The sequence below is a fragment of the Orycteropus afer genome, unplaced genomic scaffold, assembly GCF_000298275.1.
Source record: "Orycteropus afer afer isolate SDZICR_OR568_19922 unplaced genomic scaffold, OryAfe1.0 scaffold00094, whole genome shotgun sequence".
In the NCBI taxonomy this organism is placed as follows: Eukaryota; Metazoa; Chordata; class Mammalia; order Tubulidentata; family Orycteropodidae; genus Orycteropus; species Orycteropus afer.
Genome location: NW_006921681.1, coordinates 8,046,889 through 8,070,079, shown reverse-complemented (window position 1 = coordinate 8,070,079; position 23,191 = coordinate 8,046,889). Strand labels below are relative to the sequence as shown.

At 42.9% G+C, this 23,191-nt stretch overlaps 1 protein-coding gene across 1 annotated transcript in view; it reads left to right on the top strand.

Annotated features, from left to right (window-relative positions):
* MTOR (mechanistic target of rapamycin kinase) overlaps positions 1-23,191 on the top strand; it is a 187,749-nt gene that overhangs the window by 160,180 nt on the left and 4,378 nt on the right. Inside the window, exons 39-56 of the mRNA XM_007942626.2 lie at positions 3,388-3,639; positions 4,318-4,418; positions 5,162-5,258; positions 5,539-5,637; positions 5,941-6,063; positions 6,262-6,444; positions 7,183-7,317; positions 7,526-7,700; positions 9,338-9,473; positions 12,107-12,254; positions 13,092-13,214; positions 14,869-14,951; positions 16,083-16,155; positions 16,663-16,737; positions 17,126-17,261; positions 17,909-17,974; positions 21,815-21,895; positions 22,171-22,251. Of these exons, the coding sequence (XP_007940817.1) occupies positions 3,388-3,639; positions 4,318-4,418; positions 5,162-5,258; positions 5,539-5,637; positions 5,941-6,063; positions 6,262-6,444; positions 7,183-7,317; positions 7,526-7,700; positions 9,338-9,473; positions 12,107-12,254; positions 13,092-13,214; positions 14,869-14,951; positions 16,083-16,155; positions 16,663-16,737; positions 17,126-17,261; positions 17,909-17,974; positions 21,815-21,895; positions 22,171-22,251 (2,167 nt within the window). The remainder of the gene's footprint in view (positions 1-3,387; positions 3,640-4,317; positions 4,419-5,161; positions 5,259-5,538; positions 5,638-5,940; positions 6,064-6,261; positions 6,445-7,182; positions 7,318-7,525; positions 7,701-9,337; positions 9,474-12,106; positions 12,255-13,091; positions 13,215-14,868; positions 14,952-16,082; positions 16,156-16,662; positions 16,738-17,125; positions 17,262-17,908; positions 17,975-21,814; positions 21,896-22,170; positions 22,252-23,191) is intronic.

The following is a 23,191-nucleotide window of genomic DNA, read 5'->3' as shown; positions in this document are numbered from 1 at the left end:
ACAACAAGGTAACTTTTCATTTTTCCTGTGCTGCTCTCATGATTCTTTCTTTGTCTTTGGTTTTGGTAAGTTTGATGATGATATGTCTGGGTGATTATCTCTTGGGGTCTATCCTGTTTGGGGTTCATTGGACTTACTGAATGGATATATTCTCATCTTTCATCATACCAGGAAAATTCTCTTCCAACAAATCTTGGACAATTTTCTCTGGTTTTGTCTCTTCCTGTTCTGGAATTCTGATGACACGTATGTTATTCTTTTTGCTGGTATCCCACGTGAACCTTAGGCTTTCTTCATTTTGTTTTGATCTTTTTTCTGATGAAAAAAGAAGTTTCCAAAGAAGTGTTCAAGTATTTGCCTTCAGTCTCACCAATTCTGTCTTTCATTGATTCAATTCTGCTCCTTTGCCCATTCAATGTCTTATCTATTTCTGAAAATTTAATATTAATCTTCTGAATTTCTGTGTGTAGATTTTGTATCATTTCTAATTTTTCATTTATTTTGTCTTTTTTTTCTTGTATTGTCTTTTGAAACTGTTCTAGGGTTTTCTCTGTGTTTTCCTTGATCTTCCTCTCAATTCGTTGAAGATGCCTGTTCTGGTTACCTAGTGCCACTCTGACAAGAATATATACCACATATGGGATGGCCTTAACAAACAGGAGTTTATTCTTACAATTTGGAGGCTTTAAGTCCCAGTTCAAAGTGCCAAGCTCTAGGGGCTGGGTAAAAGCCCCTCAGCCTTAGGCTTCGGCTCTGCCTCCAGCTCCCAGCCCATAGAAGCTAGAGGCTTTTCTTCACTCAGACAGCTGCTGGCTGCTGAGGCTGCCAAGCCCATAGTTGACAAGTAAAAAGGCACAGTCCCAATGTTACCAAACCACACAGCAGGCCATTAATTTAAGCCCATTGTAAGTCCCAAGGTCAGCAGAGCATGCATGGCAGGCTGCTGAACAACGACATGGCTACATGCAGGGTCCAAGTGTGCCAGAGGCTAGGGACCATTCCCAAAGCTGTTTCTTATATATGGGAAGCAGACCACATACCCAAAGCAGCTACTTAGCTCCTTGTGGTAGATCCTATCATTGAGTTGATTGCCAGTCTTATCATGGGGAATTACTACTACCAGCTGCCCAGCCAAGTTGACACAAAAATATAACCACCACAATACCTAATATAATTCTTTTGAATTCCTTATCAGGGAGTTCCAATGTTGCATCTTCCTCAGGGATATGTTTGGGGTCTGCATCCTGGTCTGTTGTTTCTCCTGCTTTATCTTGTTTCTTTGTGTGAACTGTGATGTTCTGTTGTCTCAGAGGCATTGTGACATTTTTGTGTTTATATTTAATTGGTGATTGTATGTTGCAGTGACTTGCCCACAATTTTCATCTTCTTTGTTTTGTTTGTATGTTACCTATGCAAGCAGGGTACCGTGCTCCTCTATTTGCTAGTTGACAGCACTTATACACTCACTACCTGTCTCCTTTCCTGTTGTCAGCCTCTCATATATCCCTGCCAAACTTGGCAAACAGAGCCTATTCTTAGGTCCCTGGAATCCGAATTAGAATGCTATCACTTAAAATCCAGAATGGTTGCCACTTCTAAACATTCAAAATGGCTGCCCCCTTGGTCACTTTAAATATCCAAAATGGCCACCACTTGTAAACATTTAAAATGGCTGCACCCTCTGGATAGCAGAAAGTCCACAGCTCAGGTTGTCTCCCTCCTTGCTGTTTCCCTTCCTAGTCATAGGCCACCAGCGCAGTCGTCCCTGTAGCCCTTGGTGGCCAGGGTTGATCTTTAGGTCAATTCTCAGGTCCCAACACCACTTGGAAATATTCAGGCTGTTGGTCCCATCAGAGTAGCTGACAGTCCGCAATTCCGACCATCTCTGTACTCACTGTTTTCGTTCAGGTTTTTCCACTAGTTGGTGCCTAATCCACTTCTGCATAGTTCCTTTCAAAAGCTCAGGGCTCCAGGATTATCTTTTGTATCTCTGTCAATTGGTTTTTCTTTTCTTTGTTGATGAGGGTCTGTGTCACATGTCTGCTTATTCCTCCATCTTACCGGAAGTCTCTGGTTTTGAGTCTGTTCATTCTTGAATTTTGCCAAGATCCATATCTTGAAAAAAAATTCCATGTATGTGTGGACTCATGCAGTTCAAACTTGTATTGTTCAAGGGATGACTATATTTTGCTTAAGTAGGAACATGGACATATTTATGTTAAAGAAAGACTCAGCAAGAGGCACAAAGGATTTTCCAGATCATCCAGAAAGTCCAGCTACTAGTGGATTGTTTAATTGTCCTACTATTGCTGCAGCCTTACATGCCCAGAACAAAGCTCTTTGTCTGCCCTCTACACCAGCAATGGTGTCCTATGCAGTCACTGCAGCTCAAACCTCAGAGAGCTCCTTCTACATCCAAATATGCAGCAAAGGCTTCTTCTGTCCAACAGTCCCTGGGCACTGGCTCTCGTGTCAGGCCTACATGGGCAGATGATAGTCACATTCTATAATGTCCCATGCCCTCAATGTCCTTCCTTCCCTACTGTCTTACGACCCAGTTTAGACCTTCATCATTGTAATGACTGGCTAATTACTGTCAATCTCTGCTCTCTTAAATCATCTGTTATACACTGTTGCCAAAGGAGTCTTTTAAACCCAGTGAAGCTGTTTCCTGCAAAGGGAAATGGGACCTCCTGGATCTGGCGTGCCTGGTCCTCCATAGTCTGACCAAGCTGCTCGGCCTACCTCCCTGGCACTGTTCTTCTACATAGTCCCAAGCTTCAACCAGCTGAGTCAGCTTGGTGTTTCCCAGGAGCCACTCTGTGCATTCCCACCTGTGTCTTTGTACCTGTGCTTCCCCTTGCCAGGAAGTCCTTGCTGCTGCCCTCTCTCTTGTGCCCTCCTTGCCCCATCTAAGCCTGCTCTTTAAGACCCACTTGCAATCCCTCTTCTACATAGAATTTTCCCAGCCCCCGTCCCTAGTAGAAAACTTTCTGCTCAACAGTCTCCTTTTCCATCTCTTATTGCCCCAATCTCATTCTGCCTTGTATACTATTTAGATCTTTAGGTTTGCAAGTAAGCTCCCCTACCAGATTATAAGATTCCCTGAGGCAAGGATCATGTCTTGTGCCACATGATGTGCTCTTCGCACACAGCACTTAACTTATGTAAGTAAGTACTCTTCAAAATGAGTCAATCACATTGAATTTAGTAAAACACCCCATTCCTGAGAGTTTAATTTAAATGAAGTTTTACTCTACTGATCACTGAGAATAAAAGGCAGTCATAGAGCTCTTCCTCAGCTTTGACTGTATGCTCCTCTAAGTCACCTCATGCTGCCATTGGTCACAGCTCTGTTGTCTGTCTTTGACCTTCCCCACCCCCCAGGCATGGCACGCATGGGCAGTGATGAACTTTGAGGCTGTGCTGCACTACAAACATCAGAACCAAGCCCGTGATGAGAAGAAGAAACTGCGTCATGCCAGCGGGGCCAGCATCACTAACACCGCCACTGCTGCCAGCACAGCGGCCACTGCTGCCAGCACTGCCACCAGCACCGAAGGCAGCAACAGCGAGAGCGAGGCTGAGAGCACTGAGAACAGCCCCACCCCATCTCCCCTGCAAAAGAAGGTCACAGAGGTACCCTTCTCTCCCTTCTCTACCATTAAGAGCTGGCCCCGGCATCAGGCTCTCTGAGGAATGGAATATTTGTTAGGCTTAAAGGAACTCCAGGCTTTACTCTGAAACACCAGATGAGACTGGAAAATATTGCTTCCTTGCCATCCAGCACTGCCTGAGACAGTATTCGTGTATATATTTGTGTTTTGGGAGCCAACATAGCCCCCGAGCTGAAGAATAAGTTCCTTGCGTGCTTCCCTTGTGAATGAGCTCATTCCCTTAATGCACTGCACCTGTGTGGGGGTGGCTGTGCACATCTGCAGATCACACTGAGCTCAGCCTCCTCAGATCTGCTCTCTGCCTTTTTCTCTCCCCTTCCACCTCCCCTTGGGCTGTCAATGTGACTGGCAGGCCCAGAAATGAGCATGCTTAGAGTCTGAGCCCCCATCGCCTCCTGCCTATAGGAAGTTAGTCCAAGATAGTAACAATTAGGACACCATAACCATTTACTGAGGGCTTCCAACTCACTGCCTTCAAGTTGGATCCGACTCATAGTGACCCCCTGCTTGTGTTTCCAAGGCGATATCACTATGGAATTTAATCCTCATAACCACCCTTTGAAGTTGGTGCTGTTAGCATTTCCATTTTACAGATGAGAAAGCTCAGGCAAAAGTGTCACTAACACGTTTGTTCCAACAGGATTTATCCAAGACCCTCTTGATGTACACTGTCCCTGCCGTCCAGGGCTTCTTCCGCTCTATCTCTTTATCACGAGGCAACAACCTCCAGGATACACTCAGGTATCAGAGAACAGGAGGTGAAACCCTGGTAGGCAGTGTTAATGGCAGGACGCATAGTATGAAGTTCCTCTTTCCTTTCCCCTCCCTGGTCAGTACACCCAATCTGTGTATAGACCTTTCTCTGAGCTGCAATTTGAGGAGTAACAGCTGACCAGGCCTCACCTTTCTGGGTGAAATGTGCAAGATGAATGAGGAGAAGTAGAACAAGGACTCTCCGTGTGTGGATTATTTCATAGAGAATAATAAACCTGTTTCTCACAATAGTTCTGAAATCCCTTTAGCTTTTAGAGACAACTTTTTGAAGACTAAATAAATGATACAAACCAGTCAGTCCAGAGGTTATAAGTGACAAAGCAGCCACCTTCGTCTTTTGGGGATCTCCAGATGGCCAAGTGCCATGCTTTCTGTTGCCAGTGTTCTAAGGATGACTCTATATGTGCAAACATTTGCAATCCTTGGGCTAATTTTAGATTTCTAAGTTTGCACCATGGTGCTCCATCTATATCATCTAGAATGAAATAATCATTCAAGTAGGGCTATCCTCATGGTGCTTAGTTGAGAGTACTGCTGGTCATCACCACCTACCCACTCCCAAGTGGCCCAGAGACTAGCACATTTGAGAACCACTGGGTCACATCCTTGCCAGTTCTCCTCTTACCAAGAGCCTTATGGATTTAAGAAAAAAAAAAAAAAAAACAATGAGAAACTAAATTTTCTATGACTTCCTCATTTTTCCTTTCCAGAGTCCTCACCTTATGGTTTGATTATGGTCACTGGCCAGATGTAAATGAAGCTTTAGTGGAAGGGGTGAAAGCAATCCAAATTGATACTTGGTTACAGGTAGGTAGGTTCAGCTTCCCTCTCTTTCTCCCTCCTGCTAGAGTTATGCCATGTTCAGAGTAGCACAGCAGCATGTGATATACATGGGTAAGGAAGCGAGTGGGCACCAGGTCAAGACTCCATATTCTCCTTAGTTTCTTTTAGAGAACAGAAGGGAATAAACCCTTTCAGAGCCTAGTAGCATCAGCCAAAACAACTTAGAAGAGCTGGTCTTTGTCCAGAATAACTTGCATTATTTCTGTATCTCATATGCTACACACTATGTCTTTGTGAATACCAGGTTATACCTCAGCTTATTGCAAGAATTGATACGCCCAGACCCTTGGTGGGACGTCTCATTCACCAGCTTCTCACCGACATTGGGCGATACCATCCTCAGGTATGTGGAGACCCTGGGCCAGTTCTCATCCAAACACTGACCTTTTGTGTGATATCCAGCCTTTCCTAAAGCCACTTAAGAAACACAAGTGCAATGACTGGTAGCAAGATTCTTGTTCTGCCACTAGGAGGGTCTGCCCAGCCAGCGGTCCCCATGGCCCATGGGCCATTCCTTTCAAGATTGAGCAGCCACTTCCTGGGTGTTATTGTCATACTCCCCATTTCTTTTATCATCTTCTCTACAGTGAGTGCCAGGCTCCTTTCACATATCTCTTAACAGATACCCACTTTGAATTTGCTCTAGGCCCTCATCTACCCCCTGACAGTGGCTTCTAAGTCAACCACCACAGCCCGTCACAATGCAGCCAACAAGATTCTGAAGAACATGTGTGAGCACAGTAACACCCTGGTACAGCAGGCCATGATGGTGAGTGGAGCCCAGGCAGGACCTCCCTGACCGTGGTCACCTTCCCAGAGGTTGCAAATTAGATTTTTTTTTTTCCTCAATACCATGCTGCATACATACTCCCTCTGACTGCCAGAAAGAGTACCTCCTATTTCTCCAAGAGATATATGTCGTGAGTTTGCTTATGCCTCATGCTTCTCTCCGTCCTCTCTGCTCCAGGTGAGTGAGGAGCTGATCCGAGTGGCCATCCTCTGGCATGAGATGTGGCATGAAGGCCTGGAAGAGGCGTCTCGCTTGTACTTTGGGGAGAGGAACGTGAAAGGCATGTTTGAGGTGTTGGAACCCCTGCATGCTATGATGGAACGGGGGCCACAGACCCTGAAGGAGACTTCCTTCAATCAGGTATGGGATCAAAACCTAGGAGACATAACCCAAAGCCTTTGTTGGATTCTTTTCTCTCTAGCCTCTCTACTGACTTTATTAAAATGTACTCCAACAGAGGTCACTGGGTACAAGAACACCAGAAATTTAATTGACATTAAGTTACAAAAACTCGCTTAAAAATTTAGCTGGAAAAACCATAAGAGACCTCCAGAAGTCATCTCATCTCTCCTCCAGCCTTCTTGTTGCTAGTTATCTAATTGATTCTGACTCATAGTGACCCCACGTATGCATAACAGAACCGCTCCCTGAAGTTTTCAAGGATGTAACCTTTCACAAGCAGATCTCCAGGCCTGTCTTCCAAGGTGCCTCTAAGTGAATTTGAATTGCCGCACCTTACCAAATAAGGTACCCTAATGGTTCCTAACAGAGCTCTGCTGCGAACCAAAAGGTTGGCAGTTCAAACTCACCAGCTGTACTGTGGGAGAAAGATGTGGCGGTCTGCTTCCATAAAGATTACAGTTTTGGAAACCCTCGGGGGCAGTTCTACTCTGTCCTATAGGATTGCTATGAGTCACAATAGGTTTAATGATTCAGAAACTCTAGCACTAGACAACTGTAAAGCCTCTCTTGCTAACCAATCCTGTGCCAATAGCTTCCAGTCATAGTTTGCACCTAAGGAATTTCAGTGTGTGTTTGAGGACTTGGCCTGTGACAAGGCCGGTGACGATTTTCAGCTTTCCCTTGCTTCTCTCTCAGGCATACGGTCGAGATTTAATGGAGGCCCAAGAGTGGTGCAGGAAGTACATGAAATCCGGCAACGTCAAGGACCTCACCCAAGCCTGGGATCTCTATTATCATGTGTTCAGACGGATCTCAAAGCAGCTGCCTCAGGTAGGCTTTTCAGGCTGAGGTGGCATTAGAGCCCCTTGTGCTTCCCTATCTGAACCTTCTAACACTCATTCAGAGACATCTGGTTTCATTCCTAACTGGAGAGTTTGGGACAAGTAATTGCTATTTGCACTCCATTGAAAAATTCTTAAATTGCCTTTAAACTCCTCCCAGGAGACATAAAACTAAATCCTTTGGCAATTATTCACAGCTCACATCTTTAGAGCTGCAATACGTCTCCCCAAAACTTCTGATGTGCCGGGACCTTGAATTGGCTGTGCCAGGAACGTATGACCCCAACCAGCCGATCATTCGCATTCAGTCCATAGCACCATCTTTGCAAGTCATCACATCCAAGCAGAGGCCCCGGAAGTTGACACTTATGGGTAAGGATCATTGAGCACTTATGCCACCTGCTTCTCCCTCCCACCCTGGCTTAGTGCCTCCCTCTCCTTCTGAAATGACAGCTTGCCATTCACACTAATCTTTCATAAGCTCCATCTCCCCCATGTTTACTGAGAGAGAAATAGAGGACAAGTGCATTCCCGTCATTACGTCCTCCTTGAGACTCTTAGTTTGTTCGTATTGTCGTGCTTATTTAAGTGAAACGTGATGATAATGTGTAAGAGCAGGTGGAAGGGATCATAAAGGCATATAACTCTGGAGAGTGAGTGTGGTGGGCAGCTGTTGGGGAACTGAGGAGGCCAACAATGAGGCATCTGGATGCAAATGGGGAAGGTTATAAGGTACACTGAAGAGAGAACTTCTTTTTTACCATCATTGTCTCTTTGTGGAAAATGATTGTGTAAAATTAAGAAACTGAAGTAGAAATGAGTTAAATTCTCACAGTGAGGTTTGTTAAGCAAACAGCCTCTAGCACTCCACACAGCGGTAGAGGGTTGCCTGTCTGGGATGGTTTCGTTCTACCTGTGTACTCTGGTGGCACCTTAAAGTCTCTCACCCCCTCTAGTATTGCTCTATGTTTTTTTAAATGCAGTGATTTTACACCACCATCAATATGTCTTAACTGTAGCCCACAGGTGATTGTCTCTCCATAGGCTGGAGTCTTCTAATACTAAAACATGTGTCAGTTGGGTTCTCATCAGTCTTTATTAAGGAAAATTTAATGAAAGAACTGTTTTCAGAGGTGTGAGCAGAGTTCAGAGAACCAACAGGAAGCACCCAGGAACAAGCAACAATGAGAAGCTGTTAGTACTCCTCACCCCAGCCTCTAGGCTTGAAGGGCAAGGAGAGAGCTTGGTGCTACTGAAATCCAGAGAGCACTGTAACTCTTGACAGAGGGGCCGACAGCAGAAGCTGTAGCCCAGATGGAGGGAGACAGCTACTTCTGAAATGGGCCAGGCTGATTGAGGGGGGAACAGATACCCTGACCTTTTCCTCTTCTTACCCTCTGACATCCTGCTGTGTCCTCCATTGGCCAAGCCCAACGGGGAACTCAAGTGTATTGTTTGTAGGAGTCAGGCTTCTCAGTTGGAGCCAGAAATAAAAGCATAGAGTGGATCTGAAGGGAGACATAGATGATTATGATGATGATGCCAATGTCTCTGCAGAGATTCTGGGCCTCAAAGATAAGTTTTTTGTTTTTATTTTTTTTATTTGAACAGCATCTCATTGGGAGACTCTTCAAAAGTAGGGCTGCTGTTTTTATCAATTCTAGGGAATGTTTTCTAGTCTTCTAGAGAAAATGGGATTAGGTAAGGTATATATAGTCTGTGAGGAGCTCTTGGTAGCTCAGTGGTTAAAATGCTCAGCTGCCCACCTTGGGTGGTTTGAACCCACCAGCTGCTCCACAGGAGAAGGATGAGGCAGTCTGCTTTCGTGAAGATTTCACCCTTGGAAACGCTATGAGAAGCTGCTCTGTCTGATAGGGTCATTTGAGTTGGAATTGACTCAACAGCAATGGAATGTGGTCTGTAGGATTTGTTGAATACAGAGGTGGTTTAACAACTAAAGGATCCAGAACCCTCCGATCTACACTAACTGCTTTTACTGTTCCTCACAGGGAGCAATGGGCACGAGTTTGTTTTCCTCCTGAAGGGCCACGAAGACCTGAGACAAGATGAGCGAGTAATGCAGCTATTCGGCCTGGTTAACACCCTGCTGGCCAACGACCCAACCTCTCTCCGCAAAAACCTCAGGTATTGAGAATGCCATAAAGACAGCAATGATTTGAGAAAGTGTCCAGTTTTTACCTATAGCTGTCCTACATAGTCATGTATGTTTACCAAATAAGTTAGAAAACTTCCTCACAGGAAGTCGTCACTGTCAAACACAAAAAGAAAAATTTCCCAGAATTTTTAGAGTAAAGGTTGGGCAATCTACTTCCATAGTGATTCTGCCTGGGAAACCCAAGGAGGGGTTGCTATGAGTCAGATCCAACTCAATGGCAGTGAGTTTCTTTAGGATACATCTTTAACAACATCCAGAGGGTCCAGAATGAAACAATTGGTGCTGTTAGACTGGAGATTCTACAAATTTGACTTGCTTAACCCCTTGTGGGATTAAAGCCCAGCAAAACCTTTCATGTCCTCAGTGGTGGTGGTGCTACGTGCCATTGAGTCAGTTCTGACTCAGCGACCCTATGTACAACAGAATGAAACACTGCCTAGTCCTGTGCCATCCTCACAAATGTTGCTTTGTTTGAGCCCATTGTAACCATTGTGCCAGTCCATCTCATTAAGGGTCTTCCTCTTTTTGTTGATGCTCTACTTTACCAAGCATGATGTCCTTCCCCATAGACTGGTCCCTCCTGGTAACATGTCCAAAGTACCTGAGACAAAGTCTTGCCATTCTCACTTCCAAGGAGTATTCTGGCTGTACTTCTTCCAAGACACATTTATTTGTTCTTTTGGCAGTCTGTTCGTAATTCTTTGCCAACACCATAGTTCAAATGCATCAATCCTTCTTTCATCTTCCCTATTTATTGTCCAGTAAATTTTATATGCATATGAGGCAATTAAAAATACCTTCTGTAATAATGGCATGGGGGAGGCATCTGACCTCCTCTAACGTCACAAAGGAGGAGATGGATCAAGTTCAACAGCCCAAGGCTGCTTCTATGAGGTGGAGGTCAGGCATGCCTCTAGCCTCCAACCTTTTTTTTTTTAAACCAGTTTTGACACCAACTAAGCCTCCCATAGCACTTTCTACTTCTCTGCTAGGATCAATAATTGTTGCAATGGCCACACAAAATTCACAGACAATACTTAAGATTATGGGGTTTATTAGAGAAGTAGCAGGTTACAATTCAGGATCAGAAGCAACTCGGGATACAATTCTTTAATCAGGACAGCCTCTTAGCCTCACCACAGTCAGCTTCTTTCTGGCCACAACCTCTGAGCTTTGCAGCTGCTTGGCCTCTGCCTTGTTCGGGAAAATGTTACAGAGCTCTTTTAGCTCTGCCAATAGGTGCCCAGAGGGGCACCCTACTCCACTGGCAAGACTCCTGCCCAAAGGCATTCAGCTTTCACACTCCATGTGCCAGGAAGTCCACTGCTCTGTCTTGCTCCAGTCTCTTGGTTCTGCTGTTGTTTCTCTGTCACTGCTTCTCATCATCTCTGGTGTCACAGCTCTCTGTCTCGTAGATCAAGATGTACCATGCTCCACTCCTGGCTCCTCCTTCTTGATGGTAATGAGATACCTCCTTTCTGCCTCTCAAACCAAAAAACCAAACTCACAGCCTTCGAGTCAGATCCGACTCATAGCAACCTCTCCTTGGGTTTCTGAGGCAATATCACTACACAAGTAGATTGCCCAATCTTCCTTCCAAGGAGTGGCTGGTAGGTTTAAACTGCCATCCTCCTAGTTAGCAGTCAAATGCCTTAGACACTATGCCACCAGAGCTCCCTTTCTGCCTCTAGGAGGGTTCATTTTAAGCCTAAAGGGATGGCAAAACTGACTAATCCCCATGTTAGGGTTCCACACACCTTATTTCCTTGATCCAATTCCTACAAGGTGACTTTCACCTGATTAGTAAACTATCCAATCCCCTTGATGGGCCAAAAGCACCTCACATTAGCCCACTCAGTCATTTGGTGGGAGTTACAAAGACTATGGCTAGAAGGGCCATATTAAGTCACTCACTATACTGAACCATGGTTTGTGTCAAGTGCACCTTAATCTTCTAGGTAGCATCTTTGCTTTTTAACACTGTAAAGAGGTCTTTAGCAGCAGATTTGTTCAGTGTAATACTTTGATTTCTTGATTGCTGCTTCCTTGGCTGTTGATTGTGGGTTCAAGTAAAATGAAGTCCCCAACCAGTTGCCATCAAATCAGTTCCAAATCCTGGTGACCCCATGTGTGTCAGAGTAGAACTCTGCTCCATAAGGCTTTCAGTGACTGATTTTTTTCACTGAAAAGAAGTAGATCACCAGGCCTTTCTTCCAGGGTGGGCTCAAACTTCTAACCTTTCAGTTAGCAGCCAGGTGTGTTAACTGCTTATACTACCCAGAGTCTTTTCTATTAAGAGCAAGTATTAATATCGAAGGTTATTTTATCTACGGTTAGAAACAATCACTTGATTATTCCCCCAAAACAATTAGTGTGTTAGGTACATTGAAGAGCCTGGTGCTGCTTCTATATACTGTGGGCATGCTCTGTCTTTGTGTAATGCTCTGCCCTGCACAGACTGGTCTCATAAAGGCCCCTCATTACACACCTCACGACAGCCTTGTGCAAGGAGGCCATGAAAAAATAGTTTGCATGTTGTCATGAGCAGTCAAAAGTATACTCTATTTACTGTACAATAACCATGCCTTCCTGTGGGCACCAGCATCCAGAGGTATGCCGTCATCCCCTTATCAACCAACTCGGGCCTAATCGGCTGGGTCCCCCACTGTGACACGCTACATGCCCTCATCCGGGACTACAGGGAGAAAAAGAAGATCCTTCTCAACATTGAGCATCGCATAATGTTGCGGGTAGGTGATGAGGCTGCCAAGCCCACCACACTTCCGGTGTCCTGAGGGCAAAACTCATGAGTCTGAGTCCAGGAATCCATGCAGAGCTGCTTTTCTCATTCTTGTGTGTATGTCGGTCACTGACAAATCTATTTGAATTTGCCATTGAAGAAGGTTAAATAAAGTGGGTCCTAAAGCAGATAGCCTTCTCTAAGAGACCCTAAAGTCCAGAAATTGATTTTTATGTTGAGATTAGGTACATATTTCCTGAATCCCTAAAGTATGCAAAATAGTAGCTATATGGGGAAATAACATGTTATTATTAATAAAGGAGCTCTGGTGGTGCAGTGGTTAAAGCATTCAGCTGCTAATCAGAAGGACAGCAGTTCAAACCCACCAGCTGCTCTGTGGTGAAAAAGATGAGGCAGTCTGCTTCCATAAAGATTTACAACCTTGGAAACCATATGGGGCAGTTCTGCTTTGTCCTGCGGGGTCACTATGGTCAGAATCGAATTGGTGACAGTGGGTTTGTTTGGCTTGGTTTGATGTGGTTAAATGTGTAAGTAATAAGAAAGAAAACTGCTTATTACCCAAACCTTGACTCCTCCACCACTCTCCTTTACACCAGTGGGGTTATAGTGAGGTGAGAGCCTAATGTTTTACCCTTAAGCCCTTGGAGTTCCTGCGGTCATCAGTTCAGAGTGACCCCTCAGTGTTTCCTTTTCATTGTTATTATTCCCCTCTTCCTTTTGGCTGGGTAAAGAAACCAGCTCTATCTGGACCTTGTCTCTTCTGGACTTCAGCTGGCTTGCCTTAGCTGCTCTCTTACATACCGGCTGTGTCCTTTGTCCTGTGTAGATGGCGCCGGACTACGACCACTTGACTCTGATGCAGAAGGTAGAGGTGTTTGAGCATGCCGTCAACAATACCGCTGGAGATGACCTGGCCAAGCTACTGTGGCTGAAGAGCCCCAGCTCAGAGGTAGGGCCTGCTCAGCTGTTCATGTTCTCTGTTCCCCTTCGGTGCTCCCACCTTTGCCTGGGAAGGCTTTCATGTGTGTTCGTGCACAGATGCTGGACCCTTCTTGGTTGATTAGCTGTAGATTATATACAGTCTCTTAAAACATAAATGGGTAAACCATTCAATTTAGTAGACTTAGATTTAGGAGTTTCTCTTGTTGCTTACAAGAGTATTTGAGCTCTTTATAGATTAAGGATATTAGATCTTTTTCATATATGTTATAAACTTTCTGGGTGTTTTGTTTTTTTAATTTTGTTAATAATATGTCCTTTGATTTGGGGTTTGTTTTGTTTTGGATATGCAGATTTTTTTAAGTTAAATATTATTAGGTATTTAATCCTTTTCTTGTACTAATTACAAGATTTCATTTTTTACATTTAAATCCTTAACCCAATTTGAAATTTATTTTAAACTTCTTGTTGTTAGCTGCCATCAAATTGATTCTAAGTCATGATGGCCCCCTGTGTACAGAGTAGAACTGCTCCATTGGGTTTTCAAGACTATAACCTTTTGGAAACAGATCCCTTGGCCTGGCTTCTAAGGTGCTTCTGGGTGGGTTTAAACCACCAGCCTTTTAATTAGAAGCCCAGCGCTTAACAATGTGCATTCCCCAGGGACTTCAGTTTTAAGATTAAGGATAGAACTTTATTGTTTCAGGGTGATTAGCCAATACCACACTATTTACCAAATAATCCATCCTTTCCCCACTGTGTAAAACATTCCGTTTTTATTATACATCGAATTCTTTTACGCTCTTGGAGGGCTTCCATTCTGTTTCATTGATCTTTCTTCTTATTTGTCCTCAAGTACCATACTGTTAATGTAAGCCTCTTCTCATTGGCTATTTTCATATTTTTTTTTCTTCCAAATGAATTTTGGGGTTATTTTGTTAAATTTCCCACAAATCTACCATTGAATTTTTATTGGAATGGCATTAAATGTTATCAGGTAATTTGGGAGGAACTCCCATCTTTACCATCTTAAGTAGACGTCTTTTCATTTGCTTAGTAGGTCTTTGTGTTTCTAAACAATGTTTGATTTATTTATTCATGTAACTCCTGCATATTTCTAATTAAATTTAACCCTCTAAACTCCACCAAAGGAGCTCTGGTAGTATAGTGGCTAAGACACTTGCCTGCTAACCAGACGGCTGGCGGTTCAAACCCACCAGCCACTCCTCGGAAGGAAGGTTGGGCAATCCTACTTCCATAGTGATACTGCCTCGGAAACCCAAGGAGGGGTCTCGACGGCACATAACAACAACAACAACAACAAACTGCACCAAACTCAACTGCCATCGAGTTGATTCCGAGTCATAGTGACCCCCATTGGGTTTCCAAGTCTATAAATCTTTATAGAATTAGACTGCCCCATCTTTCTTCCACAGAGCGACTGGCCTTTTGGTTAGCAGCCAAATGCCTAACCATGACACTAGCAGACCTCCTAAGTTTAACCCTAGGCATAGTTTATTATTATGGTGAATGAGAACTTCATTTCATTGTATTTCCTCTCTGGCTATTGATGGACTATAAGAAAACAAGTGATTTGGGTATAATGATATTGAAACCAGTTAAAGTTTTCAGAGCCTTGTTTCATGTGCACTACTGTGTTCTAGGTGTGGTTTGACCGAAGAACCAATTATACCCGCTCTCTAGCAGTCATGTCAATGGTGGGATATATTTTGGGCCTGGGAGATAGGTGAGCGAATTCTGTTTGTTTCCTTTAATCTTCCTTCTCCATTTTCATTTTCTTGAATAGCTTTGTTTTGTTTTCCAATGAGCTTTATTACCATTTGGTAAATAAGTACTTATATTTTGTACTTTAGGCCTCTTGTATGGCATCAACTTTAGTTCCCTATTTATTATCCATGCCAACAGAACAACACATCAAACTAAAAAGAAGGAAAGCCATAATTCAAGGGCACTGCTTTCTCTATAGGTTGGTTTAATTTATTAAAAACCATATTAAATCTGATTGGTTTTATTCATTCAATAAATATTTATCAATCACTACTATGTAAAGATGAAGAATTCCATTTCTGTAATTGAAACCAACCAAAGTAGATCCCTCTGATATTTTTGCATAATGCATTCCATCCAAATGTACTGACTGAAAAAGTAATTTAGGAATGCCCAGAAACTGGCAAAAGAACTTAAGAAAAATAGTTCTCTGATGTTTTTTGTTTATCTTATGGGATCATATGCCATGCAGTTCTTTGGGAATAAAAATAATTTCATCCCACAAAAAAAAATAATAAATTCTTGTTTTAAAAAGGATAGAACTCCAGCCAGTGGGAAGCAGAATGTCTGTTGGCAAAAGCTACATGATTGTGCCTATATTGGCTCAGTGGGCCAGGAGACAAAAACCCTATGAGAACTGCTAAGTAGCAGTGACAGAGCCTTGTCACTCTGAGATACCAGCACGGCCAGAAGGCTACTTATCTTGTGACCGAAGACCTTGGAGAGCAAATTATTGTGAATATCACAGAGCAACACCACACAAATAAATCTTCATTTGGACCTAGAGCAGGGGTCAGCAAACAGTCTCTGTAAAGGGCCAAATAATGAATATTTTAGGCTTTGCAGGACATACAGTCTCTGACATAACTATTCAACTCTGCTTTGTAGCATGAAAGGAGACATAGACAATATATAAACAAGCATGGTTGTGTTGTATTTGATAAAATTATTTACAAAAGCGGGTAGTGGGCCAGATTTGTCCCGAGGGTTGTAGCTTGCTGACCCCTGGCCTAACGTATCACATATTTGATGACTTACTCAACAATGTGCTCTGCTAATCCCTCCCTGATCTCTCTTTTGTTTCTTAAAGACATCCATCCAACCTGATGCTCGACCGGCTGAGTGGGAAGATCCTGCACATTGACTTTGGGGACTGCTTTGAGGTGAAAGCATGTTCTGGAACATCAAAAAAGCTCACCTTCCCAGATGATGGCTTATCAGTCTTCTCTGACAGTTGAGGCAAATTTAACCCAAAATGTATTGTCCTCACCCCTACCTCTACTACCAAAGCAGTAGAAAGTCAATCTAAGAAGTGAAACTCATGCTCTTTGACACCTGCTTTTACTAGACTGTCACCTTCCCTGTGGCAAGATCATACTGTCTATGAGTGGAGTTCTCTATCCTCTACAATGCCTGCTGGCTAAAGCCTGGGCACTGTGCGTCCTTCTTTTAGTCTTTTTCTCCTCCACCCCCCGTCACTCTCTCCCAAAAAAAATCTTCTTCCAAACACGAATAAGAAGTCCCCTCACTGAACTTGAGCTACTTCATTTATAAGCTATTATGGAAATCAGTGTTGGTGTGCAAAGGAAGGCCACCTGCTTTCCCCTGGTTTTCATTAAAATAATTTAACTGGTGGGTTTGATTTTTTTCTCCCCATTATTACACTATAGGTTGCTATGACCAGGGAGAAATTCCCAGAGAAGATTCCATTTAGACTAACAAGAATGTTGACCAATGCTATGGAGGTGAGTAGATACTGAGAACAAGCTCTTTTGGAGGAACCAGAGGGAGCAATGCAAGTTAAGATCCTCTCTAACAAAGACAGCCTTTCTTGTTAGACTCTCATTGGTTCCCAAAGCAACCCATGTTGGTTCTATAATAGTTTCCTATTATTTTCCATTGTGTTAGACAGCTTTGACAGCCTTACCATTTTATATCCAACCTTTGTTTCATACATACCACAGCCCTGACCTGACTTCTTACTCCTGAGACATCCTAGCCTAACAGCTCAGAAATGGCCTATGACTCCTTCCTCAGTGAGGGTGACAAATCCTCTCAACTTGCTTTTGGTTGTGAGGCATCCACAGGCCTGAGTCAGTCACTCCTGTGGCGGTGGCTCTGTCCCTTCTGCAGGTTACTGGCCTAGATGGGAACTACAGAATCACATGCCACACAGTGATGGAAGTGCTTCGGGAACACAAGGACAGTGTCATGGCTGTGCTGGAAGCCTTTGTCTATGACCCTTTGCTGAACTGGAGGCTGATGGACAGTAAGTGTTACCAAAGGCACAGGAGCTAGGGTTGGGACATCCATCGCCAATCCATCACCCTCCTCTTCAAGCCCAGAGTCTGAGCTGCTGAGTTATACCCTCACTGAGCAGCCCTGATGGCCAGAAGTGGATTTTGATTTTTATTAACTAGAACAGAAAACTCTTATTGTCACTGTAGACATTAATTAAAGTATTTTTCTGGAAAAATTAAGAACTCAAGTGAGTTTTGTTTGTTTGGGTTTCATGTAGAGAGTAGCCAGCTGGAATTCTGATAGGAAATACAGTTGTGACTTGGGACAGCAGTATGTCAATCTCCCTTTTATTCCTACCTCCTCAAAGAAAATTTACTACAAGAGCTTTATAATTGACTGCAGTTACATCATGCTTGTACCCTGTATTATCTATATTACATTGTCTGACTCCAGATCAGCAGTATAGCATGTCCTTCTGGATTGGGCTGCCCGTGCTCACACCCACCCACATACTCCTGAATAATATAAAAATAGATTTGTTTTGGTTCTCACTTAGGAGGTACAGCTTTTTATACTTAATATTTTTATGATTATAAGAAAATATATCAACTAAGTTTTTTCAAGTCAGAGTTTGAGGTACTTTTATTTTAATACTCCCATTCTTTCTTTCCCTAGCCAACACCAAAGGCAACAAGCGATCCCGAACAAGGACAGATTCCTATTCTGCCGGCCAATCAGTAGGTGGGTGCACCCTATGGAGATTGCCCGTTCTGTCCCTTTGTTTTGAGTGTTTCTAGAATAGGATGAGCTTTTTTAATGTCATTAGGAAACAGGACTTAAAGCAGAATAGATGTTGAATGTGAAGGAAGTGACCATGTTGTTTTAGAGGTGATGAATAGTAATAGTTTTCCAGAGATGCTGTCATTGCTGAAATGCCACCTACTAGGCATGTATGTAACTTTCAAAACTTGGGCTAGAAATACTGACTGAGCACCAAGCACCTAATATGTATTTTTATTTGCTGCCTCTCAGAATGGAGTAGGTACCTAATGCTCAGAAATTTTTACCAAATTATCTGATTATACTAAACAATGGCTATTTAGTATGCATTTTAATGGTGTCTGGCTTAGAATAATTACCAGCTATATTACCTTGAAACAAACTCACTGCCATTGAATCCATTCTGACGGAGGTGAATCTTTATGGAAGCAGATTGCCCAGTCTTCCTTCTGCAGAGTGACTGGTGGGTTTGAACCACCAACCTTCTGGTTAGCAGTCAAATGCCCTAGGCATTACACCACCAGAGATCCATATTTGTACCCATTCCAAAGAACGGTGATCCCATAGAATGTAGAAATTATCAGTGTCATACTGTGATATTAATGATATTGTTTGATAATTTCAAATTGTCAAGGTGTCAGGGTTGTATCCTTTCACCATACTTATTCAACCTGTATGCTGAGCAAATAATCTGAGAAGCTGAACTATATGAAGAAGAATGTGGCATCAGGATTGGAAGAAGATATATTAACAACCTGTGATAGGCAGACAACACAACTTTGCTTGCTGAAAGTGAGGATGCCTTGAAGCACTTCCTGGTGAAGAGTGAAGACTACAGTCTGCAATATGGATTACATCTCAATAAAAAGAAAACAAAAATCCTCATAACTGGACCAATAAGCAGCATCATGATAAATGGAGAAAAGATTAAAGTTGTCAAAGACTTCACATTACTTTTCTACAATCAACACCAGTGGAAGCAGCAGTCAGGATGTCAGGTGACGTATAGCACTGGGCATATCGGTGCAAAAGACCTTTTTAAAGTGCTGAAGAGCAAAGATGTCTCCTTGAAGACTGAGGTGCGCCTGACACAAGCCATGGTATTTTCAGTCGTCTCATACACATGTGAGAGATGGACAATGACTATGGAAAACCGAAGAAGAGTTGAAGCTTTTAAGTTGTGGTGTTGCTGAAGAATGCTGAAAGTACCATGGACTGCTAAAACAACTAACAAATTTGTCCTGGAGGAAATGCAGCTAGAATGCTCCTTGGAAGCAAGAATGGCCAGACGACGTCTCACCTACTTTGGTCATGTTGTAAGAAGGGACCATTCCCTGGAGAAGGATGTCATGCTTAGTGGAGGGTCAACAAAAAAGGGGGGAAGGCCCTCAACAAGGTGGATTGACACAGTGGCTACAATGCTGGGCTCAGGTGTAACAAGCGGTGTGAGGCTGGCACAGGACCAGGCAATGTTTTGTTCTGTTGTATATAGGGTCGCTATGAGTTGGAGACAACTCTACGGCACCTAACAACATATTACCTTGGTCCTAAAACTCAGAAATGGAAAAGGTAAAGCTGTAGAATTTTACTTCCATTGTTACCAAAGAAGCCCGAAACCACAGGAAGCATTGTGTGCACAGAACACCAAACCAAAAAACCACACTCACTGCTATGAAATCAATCCAGCTTATAGTGTCCCCCAATGGGTTTCCAAGGCTGTAAATTTTTACAGACACTGACTGCCTCATCTTTCTCACATGTGGAGCAGCTAGTAGGTTTGAACCACTAATCTTCTGGTTAGCAGCTAAATGCCTTAACCACTACACCACCAGAGCTCCTTCCACAGAACACACTCTTAGGAAAATACACACACTTGTTTATTGAAAGCTGTTAGAGGTATTAAACTAAAGGCTATTTAATTTTGTTTAGCCTCCCCCACCCCCACCTTTTTCTTCATAAAATCCATTAGTGTCAAGTTAGTTCCAACTTATAAGGACTCTGTAAGACAGAGTAGAACTGCCTTATAGCATTTTCAAGCTATAATCTTCACAGAAGCAGACTGCAACATCTTTCTTCCAAGAAGGAGGGGTTGGTGGGGTTGAACTGCTGATCTTTCGGTTAACAATCAAGCACTTAACCAATGTGCCACAGGGCTCCTTTTTACTCCTTCATAACATCTAATAAAATACTAGGAGCTCTGGTAGCATAGTGCCTAAAGCACTTGACTGCTAACCAGAAGGCTGCCAGTTCAAACCCACCAGCCACTCCTCGGAAGGAAGATGGGGCAATCTACTTACGTAGTGATAATGCCTTGGCAACCCAAGGAGGGGGTCGCTATGAGTCGGGTGCGACTCATACTCAGTGGCACATAACAACAACAACAATAAAATAATACGCAGTGCACACTTTAGGAAATACTGTTGAAGTATAAAAAATTGAATATTCTCTACAAATATTTATAGAACATTTGCAGCTAGTTACTTAAGTAAGCCAAATACTGTTTAGGGATGCAAAAAAGAAAATGTGAGATACAGAGGGTTACCTTCAAGAAGGACAGAATCATTATAAAATTGACCAAAATTTATACACAAAACAATAAGAAAAATACATTCTACCTATGTCATCAAGTACCATGTGGTTCAGTTGGAATAGAAGTGCTGTGGGAATTCAGAGAAAGGAATCCCTCTGAACTGTAGTACTTTAAAGAGCTCTTGAGTTAGTGAAATTTAAGCTAAACCTTATTGGATGGATGGAATGTGAGCAGATAGAAAAGAAAAGAATATTCCTGACAAGAAATTAGGGCACTGGGTGAGAGTATCATTTATAAGCATGCCTGGCATCCTGGCACTAGGTGAGAGTGTCATTTATAAACATGTGTGGCCTCTGCCTTGAACACTTGACAGGATTTATGACTGCCTAAACCACCCAGGCTCGTATTTGCCACACTTTGTCACCTTGTGCAGATGACTGGTCTCATCCAAAGTATCTGAAGCTTACTGGTCTAATTCTCAGGGTCCACCTCATGAATAAGTCATCAGTAAGTTGTTAATTAGTACATAATTGGGTGACTCCTGTACCCTCCTACAGCATGTAGAGGGGAAGTAAGACTGCCAGTTCTGGTGGCATCAGATGATGATGGGCCAGGTTGTTTTTATAATGTGGTTTAAAAGTCAAGCTCCAGAGTCATTAATGAAAGTGTTATTACTAGCTTTCTTTTGAGGGTCTGTGGTTTGTGAGGACAGTGTTTAAATAACTTCACTGTTCTGTGTGTATGCTTTTTTATTAGTGCTGTTGCTGTTGTTAGCTGCCACCGAGGAGTTTAGGAGACCTTGAGTGGTGAAAATGGTTAATACTTTTGGCAGCTAACCAAAAGGTTGGAAATTCAAGTCCACCCAGAGGTGCCTTAGAAGAAAGGCCTGATAATCTGCTTCCAAAAGATCACAGTTATGGAAACCCTGTGGAACACAATTCTACTCTGACACAAAGGGGTCACCATGCGTCAGAGTCAACTCAAGGGCACCACTTATTCATTAATGCTAGTTGCTCAAAAATTCATGTTTCAATTCTGATATGTACCGTACTCTTCAGTAATAATGACAGTTCACATTGGAAAAAGGCTTTGCAGATTTAACAAGTTGAAAATACCTAGAGTAATACAATGTTTCTTCTTGTGTTTCTCCTTTGAGTTAGGTAGAGCAAGAATTAAAGGGAATAAAGTATGTAAGAATTAGAAGCTAATGTCATGGAGCAGCAACTTCTTGGTGTTTGAATTTCTGCTTATTGATTGTGTTTTTGTCCTAGAAATTTTGGATGGTGTGGAGCTTGGGGAACCAGCCCATAAGAAAACAGGGACCACAGTACCAGAATCTATTCATTCTTTCAGTAAGTCCAACCTCTGAGGAGTTGCACCAATGACGATCTCATTAAGAAAATAGCAGCTGTGTTTTACCGTGGGAGGAGGTCAGAAAGATGAGGCAACAAAACCACCTATAAGCAGAAAACGTTCCATGAATTTCTCATTATTTTCTGAGGACAAAGATAGACACAGTGGAAGGTTGCTCAACACTTGCAAAAATGAATGTTTGAGAAAAATGGGCATCCATTGAACCTGTTATGATCCAATTCTCACTGTTAATTCTACTTTTTGTATATTCTAGTTGGAGATGGTTTGGTGAAACCAGAGGCCCTAAATAAGAAAGCCATTCAGATTATTAACAGAGTTCGAGATAAGCTCACTGGTAAGTGTGCATTTGTTTGTTTAACAGGAACATAAAGTCTGCAAAAGACTTTCTCCTTCCTTGAGTGGTTGGTGGTCAGCCCCATGTATAAGGATTTTGGTGTTTGAACTCTTGACTCCCATTCAGCTAGCTGGTGTCTCTCTGAGGCCGCCATGTAAGACCCCTCTCTAATTCTTCTTTCTGATGACCAATAGCAACATTATTTATAGCAGTATTTACTAATTTCACTTTTATAGAGATAGTAAAGTTCTTTTGGGTCCAAAATCAGCCAAGTGCAAAAAATTGTTTTTTATCATCATAACTTGATTTTAGAGCAAGTCTGACCATCTTAACGCATTGCCTGTCTAGACTTAGATAAAAGTTATGGAGTGGAGAGAATGAAAAGAAGAAATGCATGATTTTGAAAAGGAGGCATCCTACAGTAATCATCTTACTTCTGAGACATGGAGAGTTGGCATCAGAGAGACCAGAGACCCCAGTTCCACTACTGGCTTCCTATATGACCTCAGGGCCTCTGTCTCTTTGTCTGGAGAGGAGAGTGAGGACCAGATGAGACATGGAATGCAAAACACTTAGCATGAGAGCCAGACACACCCTAAATTTGTAGTCAAGGTGTGTGTGTTGAGTCCCTGCAAGTGCTAGAACTGAAGAAATAGTGTTGACAAAAAACAGACAGACTCCCTGTTCATGGGGCACAGAGTCTAAAGGGCAACACTACATTCAGTGGAAGAGAGAGACGTGAGGCCATGATACTTCTAATCAGGAGGTTTGATTTGATTTAGTTCAGAGGGCTCAGGAAAAGCTGCTTTAAGGAAATAATTCATGAGCTAACATCTGAAATAGGAGTTTATTGGGGCAGTTTATCCCAGCAGAGGAAATAGATGTGTAAAGACCCTGTAGCATAGTGGCTAAGACACTTGCCTGCTAACCAGACGGCTGG